General features: G+C 38.6%; 1 protein-coding gene across 1 annotated transcript in view; it reads left to right on the top strand.

The window, feature by feature from the left end:
* LOC121966882 (gamma-aminobutyric acid receptor subunit gamma-3) overlaps positions 1–21605 on the top strand; it is a 62168-nt gene extending 40563 nt beyond the window's left edge. The window contains exons 5-9 of the mRNA XM_042516955.1: positions 6755–6837; positions 11118–11255; positions 15683–15835; positions 19740–19939; positions 20871–21605. Of these exons, the coding sequence (XP_042372889.1) occupies positions 6755–6837; positions 11118–11255; positions 15683–15835; positions 19740–19939; positions 20871–21149 (853 nt within the window). The 3' untranslated portion in view covers positions 21150–21605. The remainder of the gene's footprint in view (positions 1–6754; positions 6838–11117; positions 11256–15682; positions 15836–19739; positions 19940–20870) is intronic.
* The last annotated feature ends 2178 nt before the right edge of the window (positions 21606–23783 follow it).

The following is a 23783-nucleotide window of genomic DNA, read 5'->3' as shown; positions in this document are numbered from 1 at the left end:
TTTACCAAGGCAGCCACCCTCGTGCCCTCGAGCACTCTTTGTAATTGGAGCACTCGACATTCATATAAACTGCTCCTTCACTAATAAGCATCTCTAGACTGCCCTCAATCTTTTTGGCAGTGTCCTTATGTTGTGAGACATCTCCAGATATTTAATTGATTATGTTGAGGACTTTTCCGTGTTGTTGTAGAATCTATTTTACATTCACGTTCACATTGTTTTTGTGGAATATAGTTGAGCACTAAAAAAACTTTTTTGACGTGGTGTTTTAAATTCATGCTGGTCTGTAAAACATTGTGTCAGACCTGGGGGAAAGTAACAATTCACACAGAGAAGGCACATTTCCGCAAAGGCAGAAAACTTCTATTAGCAAGCCAAGTCACAAACAACAGCCAGCCAGATTCTCCCTCATGCAGCTCCATTGATATTGACTCGCTGCAAACTTTGAGGACTCATATCCGTTGATGGCATGAAAGAAAGACAATGAAATGTCATTTGGTATTAATTGTGCATTGGCTTGGCCGCAGTAAACAGAGATGACATTTTGTGATATCTATGCCTCTCCCACATGCATTTCATTGTCCCAATTCCATGATTTAATGAGGTGCAAAGATCACACCAGAATTACGGCAGATATTTTTTTCTCCACCTCCTTTTTTATTCAATTTTGGGTCCACTCTTGAACATTATTTCCATTTCTCTAAAGAAAAAAAGTTGGCATTGTACATTTCTGCAAACCACGGCTACGTTACGTGGATACGTTGAAACTTTTCTATACATTTCTTTAATGATGCAGTTAATGTGTGGTTATGTTTAGGCATAAAACGCACTTGGTTATGGTCAGAAAAAGAGCATGTTTTGGCTTAAAGTACCTACATTTGGTGGCAAAAGAAGCTGCTGGGAATGTGGAAACAGATTACTAAAAAACACCAACGTTTGGTGTCACAAAAGCCGCTTAAAATGCAGCAATGGGTTACTAAAAACACCCATGTTTGGTGCCAACAAAGTCATTTAAACAGTGTCGGGTTGCTATAAAACAGCCACAACTGGTGGCACAAACGGTGCAGAAAACATGGCAACAGGTCACTTAAAAACCCAAAAGCCACTAGAAATGCGGCACTTGGTCACTAGAAAACAGCCACCTTAAGCGCCACAAAAGCTGCTGGAAATTGGGCAATGGGTGGATAAAAAACAGGTCAGCCAGTAAAAACACGGCCTCCAATCACTAAAAACACCCATATTTGGCAGCACAAACACCACAGGAGACCTGGAGACAGGTCACCAAAAAACACCTACAACTGGTGCCACAAAAGCTGGAAATGTGGCAATGGGTTGCTGAAAAACATCCACATTTAGTGACCAAAAAGCCACTTGAAATGCTGAAATGGGTCGATAAATAACACCCATGTTTGGTGACCCAAAAGCCGCTGGAAAAGCAGCATTGGTTTGCTAATAAACACCCACCTCGAGTGCCACAGAAGCTGCTGGAAATGTGGAAATAGTTTGGTAAAAACACATCAGCCAGTGGAAACATGGTGTCTGGTCACTAAAAAATACCCACATTTGGGGTGTCGGTGGCTGAGTGGATAAAGCAGACGCCCCATGAATGAAGGCAGTGTCCTTGCCGCAGTGGCCTCAGGTTCAACTCCTGCTCGAGGTCCTTTGCTGCATGTCGTCACCACTCTCTCTCCCCCTTTCACGCTATTGATCTTTCCTATCTAATAAAGGGTAAAATGCCAATAAAATAATCTTAACAAAAAAACAAAACCCACATTTGGCGGCACAAATACCCCAGTAAATCTGTAGACGTTCACTAAAAAAACACTGGAAAAACACTCATGTTTGGTGCCATAAAAGCCGCTGGAAAAGTGTCTGGTTGCTAAAAAACAACCACATTTGGTGGTATAAAAACAACTAGAAATATGGCGTTGGGGGGCTTAAAAAACAGCTGCATTTGGTGTAAAAAGGCTGAAAATATGGCAACAGGTAAGTAAAACACCCTCGTTTGGTATCCCAAAAGCTGCTGGAAATGCAGCAACAGGTTGCTGCAAAGAAACAGGTAGTTGTTTGTTGGTCTGGAACGGTGGTCTGCAGGTTTGTAGTTTGTCTCATCAATGTGTCACGGCTCAGCTTAATGTACATGTGATCAGAACTACGTCACTTCATGTTTAAAGAGGTCAGGGAACTCTAAATGCTTCCTGTAGCCTCTGTTCCCATTGAGATAAGAAATGTAGCTTGCGTTCTTGAAACGGTTCATAATTGAAGGTCAACAACATGCATAATTACATCCACAGGTTTGGCTCATCTTTAGGGACAGCTGGCCTTTAGCTACATCACAGACAGAATCTGCACATGGTAATTACGCTGAGCAGTTGTCTTAGAAGTTTGTTAAAACATCATCATTGTTTGAAGGGAAACTCCTGTATTTCTCAGCTTGTGCTCTATTTTTCTAAGTTTTTGTGTCTAAAAGACTAGTGGGAGCAACAGTCTTAGAGAGGGCTGCGGCTGCAAACCAGGCTGCAGTGCAATCCTTCAGGGCAACTGTGCAACATCAGTTTACATCCACTAAAAATGTTGGTTTTTGCAACTGATGGGCTCAGATTGTTGTAAGTGTTTGACAAAAGTATGGAAAGGACACTATACAGAGAAAAAGTTGCAATACGCTTGACTCAGTCTGTTTGTTGTTGCGTCTCACTTCAGGAGAAGTTGTTGCAGGAAAACATTGTTGAAAACAGTGAGCAAAGACTTTGTTGTGTTGGCGTACAGAAAGCATAGCCTGGTGCTATCTAAAAGATCTTTAATGTCGTGGCTGATTATTTCCCTGATTTAGACAACGGGAATGAAGCTGCTTGTATTTACTGGAGTCAGTGTGTATGCATGCAGAGCTCCTACAAATTAAAGAGCAGAAGAGAGAAAAGATTGACAGGCAAACTGGTAAACTGGTGGTGTTTTTGTTGGTGCTGTTACTCCGTGCCCATAGAGGGAAGTGCCTGTGTTGTTAAGCACTGATCAAAAAGTGTTAATAAATAAAAATGTTCTGTCTTGTTGTCAGGCACTTGTAATAATCAGAGTCTGTCGGTAGCAAAAAAACAAGCACTTTCAGTGGACAGACACTGAAGGTGCACAGTTGCCCCAAAGAGTTACATTGCAGGCTGTTTTGTGGTTGCCGGCTGCAGCACTTTTATTCAACTCCAGACTAATTCAGAAATGTGTGGCTATGACACACTAAGGCAACTGTCTGCCATCTGTCAATGTCTAAGTTTGGTAAGCGTCTGTGACCTTAGTTTTTGTAGTCTGTCGTGCACTGTATGCACTGGTTGACCCTTGTTGGCTGTTTTTTTAATGATTCGGCATATTTAGTTTGCATTGCACATCGGCAAGAGAAATGACTCTGACTGGCAGTTCAGCTCAGTGCTCAAGTGGAGAAATGAAAAGCGAAGAAAGCAAACAAATGACTAAAGGCAAATAGGCATGAGATCGAAACAAACTCGTTTTATTAGTTCATTATAATGGTTCAGTGGGTTTTTTTTTCAATCAAATATGACAAAATTCAAGTTCCGATTTTCTTTTTTTGTTTTGTTTTACGTACAAATACTCCATAATATAGTGCATAGAAGTTTCTGTTGAGTGGCATGTACAATTACCTGAGGTTGTGCTGATTTGTTTAGGATGTGACACATTGATGTTAGTGAAAAAAATGACAATTTTAACAAATAAAATACAAATATAGGTATGATGGTGGGTCATTGAGCTCTTTAACAGAGACAGTTTGTGACTGCTTTATTGTTAGTACGGTAAATATCATTTGTTCTTGAAACATCTGCTTGTGTTGTTAATGAGCAAACTGGCTAACTAGCATCTTGAATACTTCCTGTAAGTTTTCCAGCGTCCCTTTTTTTAATGACAAATACAGACTACGACCACCTGCTGAGTTATTTCCTCTCACACAAGAGTAGAGCGTATGTGCTTGTTGGCTGTAGTCATGCGGTGTGTTCGAGTGCAACTTTTTAGTGGCAAGCTGATGTGACAAAATTGTCGGCTTTCATCGCCACTAGTTCTTTGATCTCGATTTGCTGTTTCTGAGCCTCCAGACAAAAATGTGAGAGGGTCCAGGTTGAAAAATAGAGAAAATAACCTTTGAGCACATGGTGGCAGAGCAGTGGGAAAAACCCAGAAATACAATGTCATACTGTCTCTCCACAGCGATGCTTCTCCGTCCTCGCAGACTCGTCACCGTGTCTGTTATGAGTTCTGTGAATTACAGACCGCTGAAGGCTGTCAAAGGCCCGTCCATACTGTAATGACTCGGTTGCCATTTGAGGCTTATAAAAGTCATAGAAATCCACCTTTCATTTTTCGATTAAGATTATTGCTCACGTGGATATCCTGTGTTGTTTAATACACGCTGTAATACTTGCTGAGAATGTGTTGATAAGATAATGTGCTGTAAAAAAAGAGAAGTATCACATATTTTCTAAATGCAGTCATTTTAGGAAATGAATCAGGGTTGCAACTAACAAGTATCTTTATTATTTTCTTAATTGGTCAATAAGTCTTTTGGTCTGTAGAATGTCAGAAAATTGAGCATATTATCCATCTGTGTTTCCCAAAGGCTGACATGACGTCCTCACATGTCTTATTTCCTGTACAAACCAAAGATATTCAGTTCAGTGTCATAAAAGGGTAAAGAAACCAGAAAATATTCACATGTAAGAAACTGAAATCAGAGAATTTTGACCTTTTTTGCTGTAAAAAATTACTCAAACCAATTAAGTGATCATAGAATTAGTTAACAACTAATTGATTAATTGACTAACTAATCACTGCAGTTTTACTATGAATATACAGGAAACTATAGCTGCATCTAACAATTATCTTTCTTATTGATCAATTACTTGTTTGGTCTGTTTGGTTTTATGTCAGCAAGTACACAAAACTGTCCATCATAGTTTCCCAGAGTCCAAGGTAACATCTTCAGACATCCTGTTTAGCTTGACCAACAGTCCAAAACCCAAAGATATTTAGTTTGAAAAAAAAAAAAAAGACATCAAGAATCCTGAATTATAAGGACTTAACTCAAAAAAACAATGTTGTGTTTGAGGGAAAAACGTTATTCTGTGTCCTTGAGCACTGACATGTGCTGAATGCATTTCCACACTCATAAATAAATGTAAAGAGGGTTTTTTTTTTTAATGCAAACTGCAAACAATGTATGGAGCCACTAATCAAAACATTACTTCACTGCTCTAATGGTGGTCAGAATCTCCACAGGCTACCTTTTACTTTCTGACATTCGCCTAATCAATTAATGGACTAATCATTTCAACCATAGTTTATATACTGCAGAGCTGCAGCTGCTGTGCGTTCTGTAGAATCTCATGCAAAATACGTAAAAGGTCAAATTATCGACTTTACTAGTTTGATTTGATTCATTTTCAACATTTTAAAAAAGAAAATAGAGAAACATTATACAAACAAGAAGACAGGGGAAAAGTAATATTTACAGACAGTGAAAAACAAAGTACACGATATGATCAAACACGATGATTCGGTTTACGTGTTCAAAAAATAAAAACTTATTTAATCCCACCTCTTCTTCATAAGTCACTGAATTTTAATTAACCAGCTTTCTTATTCATTTAAACCTATACTCTAATTAATTAAACGTAAACGCATACACCCACATACCCAACAGTAACTCCTATAAACACCTGGTGATTTTCAAACGTCCTCTTCGTCCCTGTAACTCGTGAAAATCATGTTTTTATACATTATTTTAAACCTGTTTATGTTTTGACATTGTTTTTGCTCCACATTAAAACTGTATTAAAACCATAGCTTCACTGCACAGACAGATAAACAAAAACTTTTCCTGCTGGTATGAACAATGTAAGCTTGTAAATTAAATTTTCACCTTAAATTGTAACCCCCCTCTCAATTACTGAACAGTTTTTGAATATTTTAGGTTATTTTTAGCACTAACTGTGCTGTTTGAAGTTCCACAAGATCTGTACATTTTAATCATTTAAACTGTAAGAATAATGAGTTAGTGTGATCCAGATATCCAACATTGTGAATGATCAGTTTTGCTCTTTTTTGGAAAATAGAAAGTGAATGTAATTAACTTCCGCACAGTAATTTAAATATGGTAAAACTATTTAGCAGCAGAGAATGTGGAGTGATTTCTCATTCAGAATTTGCTTTGTTTTGTTTAGTACTTAAATGCATTTTTCCATCTGCTTCTGAAGACTGAGACTTTTGAAAGACAGTTATAAAATGTCTCTACAGGTTAAAGTGTCTTTTTAGCATTTGTGGGCAACAAATGGCCTTGAGTGGAATTCAAGAAGCAATTACAGAGAAACAAGCTGTAAAGGGCCGACTCTTCCTCAACCTCTGCCCCTGAAGGACACTGACTGTAGCTGTAGGTGATTTAGAGAAGTCTCACAGTCTCCACTCACTGCTGTCTCACACTAAGTGATTATTGTCCTTCAGTCCCAAGATTGTAGGTTGAAGGAAACTACACAAACTGCCGCCCCACTCAAGGCTCAGAGACTTTTTTTTATCCAAACTGAAGTCATGCATTCCTGCCCACATTCTTGTCCAATTTTTTGAAAATAATAACAACAGATGACTTTCATAGATGTGATGCTTTGAAAGTATTAGTTCCTGTAATGTGGTTTCACATTAAATCCTCTTCTACAGAACGAAACGAGGAGGGAGAGATCACGAACTGATTGTGCTGATTTCCTTTCAGACTGACGATAAACGCAGAGTGCCAGCTGCAGCTGCACAACTTCCCGATGGACGAACACTCGTGTCCGCTCATCTTCTCCAGCTGTGAGTACACCCTCAACACAGTCTTCTCTATACGGCCACAGTGTGTGACGTTAGAATATTTGTTTAAGGAGTGTCTTATGCAGCTAAGCACCATATTTTATCAGTTATGTCTCAGGTTATTATGTTGGTTTAATATTCAGTTTCTGTTCACACCAGGTTACGGCTGCGTGTGTGGAAAACAGTAGCCTCTGAAGTGACCATTATATGCAAACATGCTTTTTCGTGTTTGTTTAAAAAACACTTTTTTAAAAAGTGTAAAAGTAGCTGTGGAGGACAGTCGTGGCCAAGAGGCTGGAGGACAATTCAAAAACATTCATGTATCACACCATAGGTCCTCAGAGCTGAGTGTGACGACTTATGAGTTATGTAAGTAAAATGCACCAACAGAGAAAATAGTTCCCCCCCAACCAGAGTCAGAAGGTTGTCGGTAGTTTGCTTATTGGTCTCAGAGAGTAAGATTTACCGGTACAGGCACAGGGCCCCTGGACCAGGACCTCTGTATGAGATGATTATTAACATTTCTTGCTGGAAAGTCAATATGACAACCACAAAGAGACGCAAAATGACCACAGAAGAGATGAAAAAAGGCACACACAAAAAAAATACTATGACCACAAAGAGATCAATAATAACTAGAAAGTAACACAAAATAACTGTAAAGACTCGAAAAATTACTCCAGAGAGATGCAAAATGAACACAATAGAAAATTCACTAAAATATTAAGCAACACAACCTCAAAGAGACATGAGATTACTACAGTCACACAAAACCACAAAGAGACAAAAAACAGCCACAGAGAGAAAAAAAATCTACAAAGAAGCATAAAACAAACACAAACAGACAGAATTTAAGATAAAGAGAAACATAACAACCACAAATAGATAAAATAAAATCTTCAGACACTTAAAATGACCACAAAAAGATGGAAAATTACTACAAAGAGATGCAAAATGACCATAAAGGGAGAAAAATAATATTATGACCACAAAGAGAGAAATAATAACTACAAATAAACACAAAAAGACCATTAAAACTTGAAAAATTACTACAAAGAGACACAAAATTTATACAAAGAGACGCAAAAGGACCACCAAGAAAAGGAAAATAACAGAGACAACCATCTTTCAGCTACTGTGTGTTTGGGATGAGGCTTTTTACATGTCTGAGTTCAGGGGCCCATTTTCTCATAAGCCGCTCTTGGCTCCAGACTACTTGATTCACAAATAGCAGCTATTTAATGATAATATTTCAAAATGATAATAACTGAAATTGTTTATTTTCTATTCTATGATTTCACTGAATAGACAATGTAACTATTTATAACGCAGTGCTCAGCCTGCCTCCTCTTTCCCATTCAGAAGTTTATACACCAGTCGTTTTGCCTTAAGGTACCTCAGCAGGGCAGATGGCAGAAAATATGTCAACTCTATGACTGTGTCGCCTGTCATTAAAGAGATCCGCATAATGTGCAATGTATTATAATTACTGCTAATGTTTCATACCTGCACCAAAATGCATTAATTTAAAAGCCATCTTTGGAGAGCAGCATTTTATATCCTCGACTCCTCACTCTCAGGCTGGTTTGTAGGTAACTATGGAAACATTTGAACAGTCTGACTTACAGAAGCTCATAAAGTGGCGTCTAAAGAACGAAAGGAAAGATGAGTACAGTAAACTGAAGCATCAGTGCAGTCAAGTATTCAACACCAGTACAAAACTGCCTCCACATCATGAAGTCAGAAGTATACAAACACACACTATGATTAAACACGTCTGTTTTGCAATAACTGTATTGTGTTTTATGCTCCAAGTCAGCTTTTCATCGCGAAAGCTCAATAGAAGAGCTCTAAATTTGAGATTGGGGGATTTATTCTGACTGGATGTGACATATAAAGGCTCGTCAGTCCACTTTGCAGGACATGCAGTAAACCCGATGATGCTCTTGGTAATGTGGCAGCGTGTTGAAAGTGAAGCCTGCCGTGTGGTTGATGTGCTGTGGATCTATGGCTGGCTCACAGCGATGTCTCATCAGGATTACACAGTGCTTCAGTGTGATAACACCTCGCTACCTTGTGCAGCTTATTAGAGCTTGTTGTGACCTGCTCGCTGCACGGCCACGTCTGTGGACCCATCCCACTGTGATCCATTAAACCCATTTCCTTACCTGAGGATATCACCAGGCATTACACTGGTTTCCATGACGACGTCTATGTTTTCTGATTAAATCAGATGAGCTTATTTTCAAAGCCATCATGCCTCTGGGGGATTGAAGTAATCATCTGAGCACAATGCAAATATCCTGCAGTTTACAGTTCCCCTCAGCTCTACAGAGCTCGTTGTTTTAATTTTTCCAGGTGCAGCAAACAGTTATCAGCTAATATTATTATAAAGTTTTTAGCAGAAATGCTCAGATAAACATAGAGTATGTCACTTTGAAAAAAGGAATTAAAACTATGTGATTTACTTTGCAGGTTTTAAAAAAAAGTTTAAAAACATGGTGATAAACAAATATAAAACTGGGGTGTAAGTATTGTTTTGTATGAAATGTTTTCATGTTGTTTCATCTTTTTGTCTTTCTGTTGTTAGTGCTGTTTTTGTTTTGTATAACTCAGTAGTATCAGTCAAAACTCAATAGTGAATGAGTTACTCATGAGAATATTATCAGCTAAACGAGTATTATAAAATCTTAAAATTTTTAGTTAACAATTTTAATTTTTTTTTTTTGTCTTTTCATACTAATTTAATGCCTCAATGTTATTTATCCTTTATTACATGCATTCGTTAAGTGGCTAGCTAGTGACCAAAGCAAAGCATATAGCAAATTCAAAGCCAGCATTTTTACATTTGTGTGTGTATATATATATATTTATTTTTTTAAATGTATTTTTTTTGCATGGGAAAATGACTGAAACTAGGAAACTAGTGCCAACTGACTTGTCAAACAATCGACTAATCGTTTCAGCTTTGATTAAGACTTTACTTTAACACGATTATTTAGTAACAAGGTATTATAATAATCCATTGAAACTTCATTAATGCTATCCAAATAATGTTAATAAATGGTTTACAAACCAATTTTAAAAACATAAAAAATACAAGTATATATACTGTTATAATGTGTACAGCAAAAAATGTTAAAATGACATGAATCATAGCATTATTAATAATTAGTCGACAGTATTAATGACCAATTTATTGTTAACAGTATAACTATTAATTCATGTGTAATTACTGTCAGTCAACCATTTACCAGACAACAATGCATTATATTTAATTAAGTCTTGTTTCATAAAACTTTGATTTTAAAATCTAAAATAAAATGAGAAAAACACTAACTATTGATGTCAGCTTAATGTTGTGCAGCAAACAATATTTGCCTCTGAAATATAGTTGTTTAAAAGTGTCAGAAAATAGAAATAACCACAAATATTACCTCAAATGCTGTGACGTTAAGATGGTAGAAACTACACCAAAAGTACTTTTATTTTGAAAGGTACCATGTCTTTCTGTCAGGCCAATGTGTTTTTAGTCATATGAATGTTGCTCTTTCATAAATGCATCACAACTTTTGCCGTGAGCTCATTTATATTGTTTTATGCATATGTGATACAGAAAACTGCCAATCTAGTGTTTCCATTCATAAAAGTTTTCTCGGTCAAAGAGCTGTTTCCAGCAGAAAGCTCTTATTTTCTGAATATTGTGAATCAGAGTCGCTGAATCTTTAATGGCATCATTAATAGCAAATGAGAGAGCTGTGACAAATGTTAATGGAATTCATTCATCAAGCATGTTTGAAAACAATTAGTAGTTTGGGCAACATCTTCCCTCACAGTTAATGTTTTTGTTAATTGAAAGCCTATTACATCAAATTGCTATCAGGCAAGATCATAATTTTGTTAGCTTTTCTACTTAAAATGATTATGTGTCTGTTTAAGACAGAAAAGATCCAGGCTAGTGCGACACCAGCAGAAATGGAATCATTAACCCATCATTAACCTCACGTGATCGATTGTAAAAGCACTCCCGGGCTCCGCGCTCATCATGTGAAGGTCAGGCTCAACATCCAGACGGATTCAGTGCATTATTGGACCAAACCTTTAGTTTAATCTACTTTCCTTCTGCCTCCGTCTGTATTCCAGACTGTCTTTTCATTAGCCAGCCTCCAGCACAAGACAAATGCTGCTCTGGGTGGCCTTAGGTCCGTCTGCACAGGAGATCCATCATTAGGATGTGCCATGTAGCGCCAAGGGTCACACACACATGCTCTGTGTAATTGCAGATGGATACCCACAAGATGAGATGATTTACAAGTGGAGGAAGAACTCTGTGGAGGCGGCTGACCAAAAGTCCTGGCGGCTCTACCAGTTTGATTTCATGGGCCTGAGGAACACTACAGACATAATCAAGACCACAGCAGGTAGGATCTGGATCTGACACCGGCTTTGTAGATCCGGTGGCAGAAATCCTATTAATTTCATCATTAATTTCTTTGTGCAAAAAGTTTTGTCACATCATCTGGAGATTGTGATTGGTATTCTAAAGTTTGAAATGGTAGGACAGCCAAAGTAGTCTGAGGAGAAGAAACTTTTACGCTGCTTGTTCAAGGTGAGAGAATCAGGTCCAGGTTCCTTTATTAGTAGATTGTAGTATAAAGTATAAAGTGAAAGGCATCCATTCGTCACAGTTTTCAGACGCCCCTGACAACAAACAGGATAAAAATATGACAAAAAGATGAAGATAGAGCATAAAAAAGATAAAACAATTAAAATGCCCAAGTGCTAAATCAAAATTATTGTAACGTTATATGTAATAAATACCAATAAAACACAAAACTATAAAAAACAAATCCTAAATACTGCATCATTAAGCCGCCTCGCCATCCAGTATAAAAGATATGCTTGTGGAATGGATGGGACAGAGTACAATAGTATACTTGTAGTACAGTATAATATAATACAGAGACAGTATGAGTTTGTGGTGCTAACAAATAGAAAAATACAACTTCACAGCTTTTAAATTAAACTTTTCTCAGTCACAGACGACTGACTTGGCTTAATTAAAACTCGACAGCAAGAAAATAAAACTCACCCAAACCGTTTTGGTTATTCTTACTAGTAATTTGATGGCTAAGTCCTCTGTCTCAACAATCACCAGCTCTGGTTTGGTAGAAAAAAATCCTCACTGTTGACAGTCATGTAGCTTCTCCCTCCACCACTAGGTGTCGCAGTGTCTTTCAGCTCAGCTGCTTGTCTCACCAGTAGAAAACTAGACTGAGCTCTGGCGGTGCATGCTGTGCACTACATAGAATGAGTTTAATCGCCTGCATTCATGACGTTATCGAGAAACATACCGCTCAAGCCAAGGGCAGACTTTTTTCACCTTTAAGCCACCATGGGACAGTGTAACAGTAGCAAATCAGGGTAAAAAAACAGGTTTAAAAAAAGACAGCTGCAGAATAGGACCATGAACAGGATGAGTGTTAAAGCAATTGTTAGCAGCTAACTTAAAGAAAAAGAGTGACTGTAAGTGTCTGCTAACCGGAAAATCAATGAGGTGCCAGAGCTCCTTACCCTACGAGCAGAGGACGAAATTAGCTCCCCTTTAACAGGGCTAGAAAATGATTATTATTGCCTTGTTATTGTTTATAAAGTGCTGCTAACACGTATGTTTTCTGTCACTCTAAAGGGGGATGCCGTTGTGTTAAACATCACGCCTCCTTTGGTTCCACAATGCCGGCATGCTGTCTTAATTACACACCGCAGGGACATGATGCCGCCATTGTTTGGTTCTGTGTAAAATTGCAAAGGCGGCGTAAAGACGGGATTTTGTAGCCGCCTGTAGCACGATCTCAGTGTAAAAAGAGCTTTAGATTGTCTTATGAATATTAAAAAAGAAAACAAATATTGGCAAGTTAAGGTTTCTCCGCCTCAGTCAGGTTATAAATGAATCTAAAAACTCTTCATTAAGCTCCTTTTCAGACCACAAAGTCTGATCCAAATTAAACGTGCAAATCTACTATTCAGACCACTTGCTGTCCTTTCACTGCTTATGTAATGTCGTCTCTTTCTTAAGACCGAGCTTACAAAAAACAGAAAGTACATGACACGAAGCACCCGTCTATCTCTCCTCGTCTCCATCTGCTGCTGCCATCCGTCTGCACTGAATCTGTTATAAAATGCCTGAATGTCATTTGCATGACATCTCATTTGTAGACCGTCTCACAGGTGTCCAGAGTTGCCAGTATGTCCTCTTTCAGAGAAATAAAAAGTTGCTTCAGATCTCTGTTATAAATCAAGTAAACACTGACAGTGCAGGAGCACCGTAAAAGCCGAGTGTTTACAGCGCATGACGCTTTCCCACAATGTCGCCAGATAATTCCAGCTGGGGATCTGTGCAGCCCGTCATGCCCCTGCTGTCGCCCCCATTTCCTGTCTGCCTTATCAATGTCCGATAAAAATGCCAAAAATCATCTACAGCTCACTGTGGTTATGGCTTTCTGTTCTGTATGGCTCCCCTGTAATATTTAACACTAATTGTACTTTCCAAAAAAAGAGAAAGATAAAAAAAGGAGAGAAAATATGATTTATTGTTCTGCAGATGCATTTTTGATGAGAGATTGGAGTGGCGGACTCCGTCACTGATGATGAAAACTACTGTAGGAGGTCATCACAAAATGTAAATAGACTGAATGACAAGTGCTGGAAAAAGTTGACAGTAAATAGTATAAAAACTAAGATTTAATAATATAAAATCTTAGATTACAGCCTTAAAATGTTCCACTAAACCTGTTTGAGGCAAGAAACTGACCACACGTTGTTTTTTTGTTGATAGTTTTCAACCAAAATAGTAACTGTCAATGTGTCAGAAGGTATTTCTGCAGACTGACGCAATTTATATCATACAGGTTTATAATTGAATTCAATACTCCTGCCAGTAATAATAACTGATATCGGCTGAAGAGAGAAATCACTTCCCTTAAGAGGAGGCCGTACGTGATCTGCATAGAGCTGACTCAGCTCTTATATATTTAGAAATATTATTCATCATTTGCATATAGAAGTTTTTTGTATGAAGCCTAACTTTTAAAGCAAGCCACCTAATCCTTGACTAAACAATATATGCAACACTACACTTTAACCCTCGCAGCTCCATTTAGCACTCATTGGCACAATAGTTCATAACACACAGAGTGGAGCTGCAAGCAGATGTGAGAACATTGTATTCATGTATTTGTCAACAATTATAACATCTCTGAATATGCATAACTGATGTGCAAACAGGTACTGAATTATAACATACAGTAGCTGTAATCATGATACATGTATACACATATAAACAAATCTTTACAATGTGTTGTAAAGATTTTACTGACTGTTTATACAGATCATGCACAGGTGGCATGTTGAGCTTGTAGGTGTCATTCTTGACTTCAGGCACCTTAATAAACATGTAAAATACCATTACAACTACAGTATAGTATATTTACAGCTTTTGATAAGTGTTTATACACTGCTTATAAGTGCTAAATGAGAGGGTTAAAGTGTAACCTTGATGTTGTTGTACACGTATTTACTGCTACAATCCTCTGTTCTCATATTAAATGAAGGACCCCTAAAAAGTTCAATTCTAATTTAATTTCATCTTTATTTAATCAGGCAGTCTCATTGAGATTAAGATCTCTTTTCCAAGAGAGACACGAGGCCAGGAAACGTTCTCAAGAATACAATCAGCAAAACACAAACGAGACAACCACACAATAAAGTTATTTTTTAAAGAGTTACAAAGATTTGTTCAAAACAAAACAAAAAAAAACAGATAACAAAGTTTTAAAATCTCTGAGGGGAGGGGCTGTAAGACAAGACTCTAGTTTAACAGCAATTTGCACTTCTATCTATGTAAAAGGTACAAAGTACCTAAAACCAATTATGCCAACATCAGTGCATACATGAGGGATGTCTGAAGTTTAAGGGACCCCTAAATCGAAAATACGGATTTTCCCTCTCAGTACTTGTAGTGCAGCTTATCTGAGTGTTGGAGATATCGGCTGTAGAGATACTAAATCATGTGCTGTAATTACTACATTTCAATGAGTGAAGAGATGCAAGGTATCTTTTGAAGCACGAGAGATGACTACTTCTTCTTGGCTGTCCATCTAACTGTGAAATACAGAGAATACTGAGTGCAAAATTGGCCACTTGTAGTTAAAGAATAATGCACTGAGATACACAGGATTTAGGTGTTAAAGTGTTAATGGGGCAGCATGACAGTGCAGATAACCTCCATAGTTGATGTGAAGGTTGACTGCACAGTAGCTTTTTGGTCGGCAGACGTCATTTTCTTTTATACAGTGTACTGAATCAGACTTTGTATGGTTTATTAACGTTTTTTGTTTTTGCCTCATTGGTGCAGGTTCTGTGCTCGTGTCCACAGTAGGCGGGTTTCCATTACAGATTTGCGCAACCTTTAAGTGATATTTTTGAAATGTCGATAAAAAAACTTTCTGATGATCCACTTAACTTTCTCAGAGTTATGTGATGCAATAACAGCTCTTGTTGCGTCTGCTGCATCATGAGGGATCCAGTTCCTACTGACAAGCTCAAAACCATAGCATCATGTGACCTAGAAAAGCCCAAAAAGTGTTTCCATTGCAGTTTTGTGAAATATGGCTTTTTTCGAATCGCATTTAATACCACCTCATGTGAGCTTTAACACTTTTTTTGTGAGTTTTTTAGGCGTATTTTATAGTCTCAATTTTAATTTGCACAGTTTGAGTGTTTATGGAAACCCGCCTACAGACTGGAGCGTGTGTCCGTAAAGTTTCTCATGTCGTGTTTTCACACACAGGTGATTATGTGTTGATGACCGTGTACTTTGACCTGAGTAGAAGAATGGGCTACTTCACCATCCAGACTTACATCCCCTGCATCCTCACCGTGGTCCTCTCCTGGGTGTCCTTCTGGATCAAAAAGGACGCCACGCCAGCCAGAACGGCTTTAGGTACTGTGGTCTCACTGCAGCTCAGTAAGTCTGTCCAAACCAGGAGACACTGTGGGTTTATGTCTGGAACATTTCTTTAAACTTCAGCTGTTAGAAGTAAGTACAAATACTGATGCAGACATCATCTCAAGGTCCTCCTTTTAAAGGTTTCTGTTTGCAGATTTTAATCATGTTTTGCTGTGGATTTTCTCTGTCTTTACTCCGCATCTATACTGCACGGATATTTGTTTGTCACTTACTTTGAGTCACTCCATCTGCTTTTCTGTTTTGTTGCTTTTTCTCTTTTGTGCATGCTCTCTGTTAGTTGTTGTGCAGTCCTGTGGATCACTTTGGTGAAGGTAATTGATTTCATCCAGTTATTTTCTTTCTTCGTGTCTGAGTGAAGTCCTTCAAGTATGGAATTGGAGGAAAGAAAAAAAAAGCAATTTCAAACATTTACACTGAAGTTACAAAAACATGAGTATGTTAGCGTGCCTCTTTTGAACAGTAAGTGCAAACTACTGAGCTATCTTTGCAATTTTTTTTAGAAATTATACATATTTTATCTGAATAATTTGAGTGGATGTGTGATGTTTACTCAGACCCTGAAGTGGAGAGGCATTTTTTGCAACTTTATTTATATATTTTCAAATTATAATCTTTTGGCATGCAAATACATGTACCTACCTGTTTGCCAGTTACACAGATGCACACCCACACCCTTACATCCAGTTCACACAAACGACAAAGTAAGAAAAAAAACCAAACAAACCAGCAAAGGCTAGAAGGGGAAAAAGTTGTGTCTTTCCACTTAAATGGAAACATGCGACACAGTGTGCCCTCTGTGTACCCAAATATCCTACCAGCCAGTCCCCATTAGACGGGTTTCAATTAACCCTCAAATTGCGCAAAATGAAATTGGGAATATTAAATATGCCTAATTGAAACACGTTAATTTTGAAAAAACTCCCATATATCACAAGAATTGTTTTTTAGCCCGTATAAGGTTATATTTAAGGCAATTTGAAAAAGTCACATGATGCTATGGCTATGTGCTTGTTGGTAGGAACTGACTCCCACATGATGCTGCAGGAGCTACAAGAGGCATCATGCATCCAAAAGTTGTGCAGATCTTTCAGAAGTTTTGAATCCACAGTTCCTCTGTGAAATCTACACCTCCCGGAAATCCCTCATACATGGCCGCTCCCACTTTTAAGGGGCTTGCCTTTTCATTATCACTTGCGTTAAACCCACATTGCCTTGGATTGGAAATAATTACAGCTGGTTTGGTGGCTGCAATATAAATAAAGCTGCTAATGTTTTGAACATCCATCGTCATGCTTCTGGGAATGTTTTTGTGAGAGAAGTCGCACAGCATCACTCAGTGGAATTGTGTATTGTCAACATTTCGAAAATATTGCTCAAGTTTTGCGCAAATTTGTAATGGAAACCCACCTATAGTGTCTGTATCAGGTGCTGAGAGCCACCGTGCTTCACAACTGATGAAAGAGAGAGAGGTAAAAAATGAATAAGTGCTATTAATGTGCCATCTTTGGTGTAGAGCGTCTGGATCAATTGCATGGAAATCAGGAGAGAGAAGATTATGAATGGATCTTAGATGTAGGCTGATAGTAGAGTACAAGGGGAAGTCAAGCTGCCGTGGGAGTGAAGATAAAGGCCTTCAGGTGTAGAAAAGGATTGGGGTGATTTCACCCGAGAGCAGACAACCTTACATTTCAGGTTTGACCCTTAATTACTTACCTCAGCAGGAAGTTATCACACCGTGCACATGCTTAAGGAAAGTGGTCACATACGTTGAAGCATTTATGTTTGACCCCCTCGACACAGAGACCCTCACATTCAGTTGTCGGTTAAGATGAATGCTTGCTGTTTAATCTACCGTTTAGAGCAAAAACTCCTGAATCTGTGCCACAGCATCAGCAGAAGGCAGGTAAGTGTAATCACTGTGGCAAGCAGAGGCTAAAGGAAAATTGTGAGGTGTCTGCCTGAAATAGATGGGGCCAGCTTGTTACCATGGGAACCTCAGTGAAACAGTCACAGATGTTTTTTGTTTTTTTTCTTATAGGCATCTCTATAATGATCGTGGAGGAGGAGAAGGGAGAGAGGAAAGAATGAAATCAGAGCGAGATGCTGAGAGATTTTTCTCACGTCTGTCAGTCTGAGTGACATCAATAACATCTGCTGTCAGTCTAAATGACTAACTCAGCAGCTTAATGACACTTTTAAATAAGATATGGTTATTTTTTACCGTGAAGACCAGTACTTAAAGCAGGCAGCTGCAGGCACTTTTGCACGCAGTCAGTCCAGAAAATCTTAAAGCTGCTCTAATCAATGTGCCTTTATTAACAATGGATCAGTTTCTATGTGTGATGTGAAAGAAGTTGATTGTGATTATTGTTAATTTTGTCAGCTTTTTTTATTTTTATTTTGTTAGTCTTAGTCCAGTGTCAAATGACCTTTCGCTCCTATTACCCAGTTGCTCCACAGAAAGATTTGGGAGGTCTTTTGTTGCTGCATAAATCGTTTTTTTTAATAAGGCTGTACTGTATCTGACTGGACAGTTGGTGTTGTTTTTACTGTCGCTGTTTTTGCATTTTGGTTATTGTCACTGTAGTTTGCATTTGTCGCTTGAGTTGGTTGCTGTAGCAAGATGGCACATTTTCCAGAGGTGGCATCGTTAATTTTGCACATTGCGTAATTGCACTTCCTTAATAGTATTTTTTCCTCTCTCTTTTTTATTTATTTATTACCTATCGTTTTCTTTTTCTCTCATTTTCGGAGGCAGTTGCGTGAATACTTTAAGCATTTGACTATAGTTGTTGTGGTGGACTCTTGCGCTCCTTCGTTGACAATGCTTGGTGCTATATTTATTGTTGTACGTTGTACTGTATTCATTTTATGTCTAGTTGTTGTATGTTGACCATGGTAGCAATTAGTTAGTTAACCCTATTCTGTTCTATCCTATCCTGTCCTTCTTTCTTCAGCAAGTTTTACTAAAACTCTGCACATTTTAGTCTTATATTAACGTAATATTTTAAAGTAATCTCTGCTACAAAGCTTCAAATTCCTTGTCGTCAACAGAGTTTTCCACTCTGTCTTCTCCAAGACAGTATAAAACCAAAGTGTTCATCTGATTCTTGGGTTTAAAGTGATCATGAAGGATCTCGAGGCAAATACTGCAAGGATCGGTCAAAGCTTTAACAAAGATTTCAAGTTCTTTGTCCACAGTTTTTGTTATAATCCTGCATCCGCTCATGCTTCTTCAGCAAAATGAGGAAATAAAACGGAGTTTAGTTTCACAGTCCAACTGAGTTTCAGCACCTGGGCCGGATTAGCCAATGGGCATTTTGGGCATTTAGGGGCCATTTGGAGGTTCATGCAGATAGCACCCCAAAAAAAAGGACTTTTTTTTTGTTTTACATTCTCATATATTGAATAATCTTAACAAAATTATATAACTGAATACAGTATTACTCTGTGCATCGTTTGACCCCGCCCACCTCCTCTCCACTATCTTGGGGAGTCGTTTCCCCCAAAACTGACCGTCAGCAGGTAGCCAGGCAGGCTGGTGGAGCTCCACCTTTACCAGCTGCAGCATAAACTCAGTGAACATGTTAATGCATCGATTATAATAATACAGTAACACAGTATATATGATTGAAGGAGTAATATCAATAGGCAGTATTGCATTGTACTTACTTGTACTTTTGGTACTATAAATGTATTTTTATGCCAATAGCTTTGTACTTTGTGTATAAGTTTGAATGCAAGGCTTTTACCTACAATCAAGTATTTCTACACTGTAGTATTGCTATTTTTACCACAGCAGCACAAACCTTGTGGATCTCCATTATAACCTGTGGGCGGTGCCTCAGGTAAGTTTGTCCTCTTCTGTGTCCTCCAGGTATAACCACAGTGCTGACTATGACTACCCTCAGCAGTGTGGCCAGGACGTCACTGCCCAGAGTGTCTTACGTCACTGCCATGGACCTTTTCGTCACTGTCTGCTTCCTGTTTGTCTTTGCCGCTCTGATGGAGTACGCGACGTTGAATTTCTATTCGTACAGCGCTCGAAGACCCAGCTGCATGGAACGTAAAAGACCGGTGAGTTGACCTTGAATCAACTGTTTTGTATATAGATATATTAGATATTCTTGCTGCAATATTCTTTAAAATGACCTAACAGTGAAGCTGTCAGTGATGTGAATGATAAAATGTAGATTGAGGTGATGCCCTTATGTACAGGATTACTGTCACTTGTTACAAAAGTAGCTTTTCTCTGACAGCACTTTGTTTTTATCACAAAGTGGAAGTGAGAAATAATTTCAGGGTTGAGATGATGCCCTTTATAAGCTCTTCTGATAAGACTGTTACTATTTTAAGGGACAGTGCATCAGACTGAACAACTGAAGGAAAGGAGTGCAGACTGTCACCTCGTGCTCTCTGCAGAAAACCAAAGCTCTAATCAGTAATGTTAGACAGAGACAAAAAATGGGATATAGAGATCTTGGTTTATAAAATGTTTTTAAAATGAAAATATGTCTTTATGTCTGTCAAAATACTCAAGTAAATAACCACAGGTGTTGCAGAGTTGGTGTCCCATTTGCATTAAGCTGACCCACTGCAGGATTTATCTGTTGATAATACAAGAACGTGCTGCCCCACTGCAAATACCTTTGCAAAAGTTTATCAGAGATTTATGAAGTTGCAATGCATACCAATTTCATAATGCGTATGTCCTCATGAATCTTAAGCCTTAAAACTGCACATTTTTAAAGATATACCATGCAGGGTTTTCCTAAAATACAATGTGTAAAGTCCTACAAATATAATCTCTCTATATAAACTATAACAAGCTATGGTCGCTAAAAATACACATTTGTTACTGGGAAAAATAAATCTAAAAATCCTTGTAAAACAAGTTGTCTGTACCAGGGGAAAAAAACCCTCAAAAACCTGACTCAAGCATGACTCAAAAACCTCTTATTTCCTGTTTCTCTGCGTGTCTTTTTCTTCTCAGAACTATTCCTCTCAGAACTACTCTGTCCTGGATGTAAGACCTCCGCACACCGTCATCGCTTTAAACAACTCCCTGTACTGGCAGGACTTTGAGGACGCTTGTGTCTACGAGTGCCTGGACGGAAAAGACTGCCAGAGCTTCTTCTGCTGCTTTGAGGAGTGTAAAGAAGGTGCGTGGCGAAAAGGACGAGTCCACATAGATTTACTTGAACTGGACGCGTACTCGCGCGTCTTTTTTCCCACCTCCTTCTTGCTGTTCAACATCGTCTACTGGGTAGGCTATCTCTACCTTTAGCACACTGCTTGGTGACAATAGAAGGACAGCATAGGAGAAAATCAAGAATAATAACAAGGTAACACCAAATAAACTTTTTCTGTGCTACCTAGAGATAAAAGACGGCGTGCGTCTGCAGGCCCGTGCCGAGCAGAGATTCCTGCCTCTGTGACTTCAGGTATGCTAATACAACACGATACAGTTTCCCAAAATGCTGTACACAGAGGGAGGATGGGATGGACTGTGTGCTAATTACGATGTGAAGACAAAGACGGAAATGTGCTTTGCACTGCTGCCCCAAACTTCTCAAACTTCAGGAGGGTGACTCGTGTTGTAGGGAATGTACCGGCACGTTATTATCCAGCCATCAGTCAAATCCAGTTGATGAAAACCCAAGGACATTCAAACCATTCATAGTGCCTTCCTCTGGAGGGGTAGATACTATCTGCTACAATAATCAGGGAATAATGATTTCTATATAAAAAAAAATAGTAGAGCCTGGCTTTGACTGATTATGGCTGTTCTCATTCAGAGCTTTGAGTTTTTATAAAACAGCCATTTGTTGTAACAACCACATGAAAAATCATAAGGTTTTTATCTCTTCATACTGACTCTCAGCCATTAGGCGTGACTCATTCCTCCTGCTTGCAATACCATTAGTAGCCCTGTACGCTATAATAAATAAATTGGTTCCCAGGGAAGAGAGTGATTTGAATAAACCTTACAGCAGAAGTAATAATGATATGTGCTTTATTGGCACTTTTTTTTACGTTAAGAGGACGTGAAGGCAAAGATTTGAATGGTTTTATTATTTATGTTTGTGTGTGTGCAGGCACAAATCTCTTTTTGCTGTACCCACCAGCTAACTGCTGTGGGCACAAAAGGTAATTTAGCACAGATCACTATAAATGACAAAAATTTAAATGATACCTTTCCTTTAAGGGAGTAGTTTGGGGATGTTTTTGGAAATACATTTATTGGTTTTCTTGCAAAGAGATGTGAAAAGTGATACCACTCTAATGTCTGTATGATATAAATGTAGCTACCTCAGCAGCCAGTTTCTTAGTTTAGGATAAAGCAGGCCCCCAAGAAGTGCGTTGGGCATTGAAGCCGATTTTTGCAGTGGCCAAACAGTGTAATTACAGCACCACGTGATGCCCTGCAACCAAAAAAAACTTTTTCTTATTGACTTACATGGCGAGCAAAACGTCTGTAAATCAGTGGATACATTTTCAGAGCATCACAAACCCGTTTCACTATCAGGATTTGATCCATTTGGTCAGATAACATTTCCAAAGTCAACCCCCAAAAATCTTTTTTTAGTCAAATAGGAACAAATATGGATATTTTGTAGTGTTGTTGATTGATTCAGCGCCAACTCTTGACATTTTAGTGCAAATTATTTAAATTTTTTAGAAATATGCATAGTGACTGCCTCTAAAGGTTGAAACTTTGTTATTGCAATCAAATTTTAATTAAATAAATAGTTAAAAAAAAAAAAAAAGACTGTTGGCTGATCCTGGAAGCAAGAGCCTAATTTCAACACCACTTGTCGCCACCCCGTTGCTGCCCTCTCACCAACCAACTACTTTGTGTGTATGCAGGGAGCAGGGAGGTGCTGTGGATCAAGACGCGGCACACTTGGGTGATGAGGTGTGTCTTAGCCACCCTCCCAGCCCTGCCCATTTTTGAGATTTTTTCACATTCCTGGGAGGAGACGCTCAAGCCAAAAGTGGGTGATTTAGTTTTCTCTTTAAATTACTGTATCCCCTTTCCTTTGCCAAAAGTTTATTGCACTTTAACTGCTTGGCCACACTCGACCGCAGTATTTCTTTAGTGCGTTTACTCTATAGGCCACACAGGGCGAAGTAGTGCTGATGATCCCCAGATCATCTGGGTAAATTTAAACATGGTAGTTGAACCATTTTGGCCTCATGCGCCACTGAGCGACTCTCTGGAAAATGTCCCACCATCTGCTGGTTTGACCAGGTCTCATCCAAAACCCTCAGTTTTTGCAGACTTTGAACAGCGGACACTGAGGTGGAGCACACATTGCTTGTAGCAGCTGCCTCCATTCAAGTGGCGAAGCACTGCCAAATTCAGGTGTTAAATATCATTTTACCACACAGTGCTGGTAACCAGTTGCCTAGTTTGCTATTGCTCATAACAAAAAGCATTGATGGGCAAATGCAAATTCAGGAGATTGTCTCACTCTTTTCCCAAATGCTTAGTTTGTTATGTCCACACAGAAACAGCAACCAGTTATAAAAAATCCACTCTCTAGAAGCTGTCCATTTGCATGTTGACAAGAGGCGAAATCATACTGCAAAATATCTGTTTATTAAAAATATCTGGATACATGAGGGGAAATAAGGTCTCATTGGCAACACCAGGACTTCACCTCTCTACATGAAAGCAGTCCACCTACAATCAAACTCAGCATACAGACATGAGCGTGGTGTCCATCTTCTCATCTGTTGTTTGCAGATTTCCCAAAATGTAAAATGTTGTCTTGTAAAAGAATTGCGAGCAATGACTGGTTGGTTGATTGAGCTGTATCTATATGGGCCTGATTCTTTTAGTATTATACTGTGGAGGCTTAAGAGTCTAGGAAAAATAACACACTTTGGGTTAGATATGATACAGACAGAGGAC

Source organism: Plectropomus leopardus, chromosome 3 (assembly GCF_008729295.1).
Source record: "Plectropomus leopardus isolate mb chromosome 3, YSFRI_Pleo_2.0, whole genome shotgun sequence".
Classification (NCBI taxonomy): domain Eukaryota; kingdom Metazoa; phylum Chordata; class Actinopteri; order Perciformes; family Serranidae; genus Plectropomus; species Plectropomus leopardus.
Note: the sequence above shows the minus strand (reverse complement) of the source record. Positions and strands in the feature narration are given on the sequence as shown.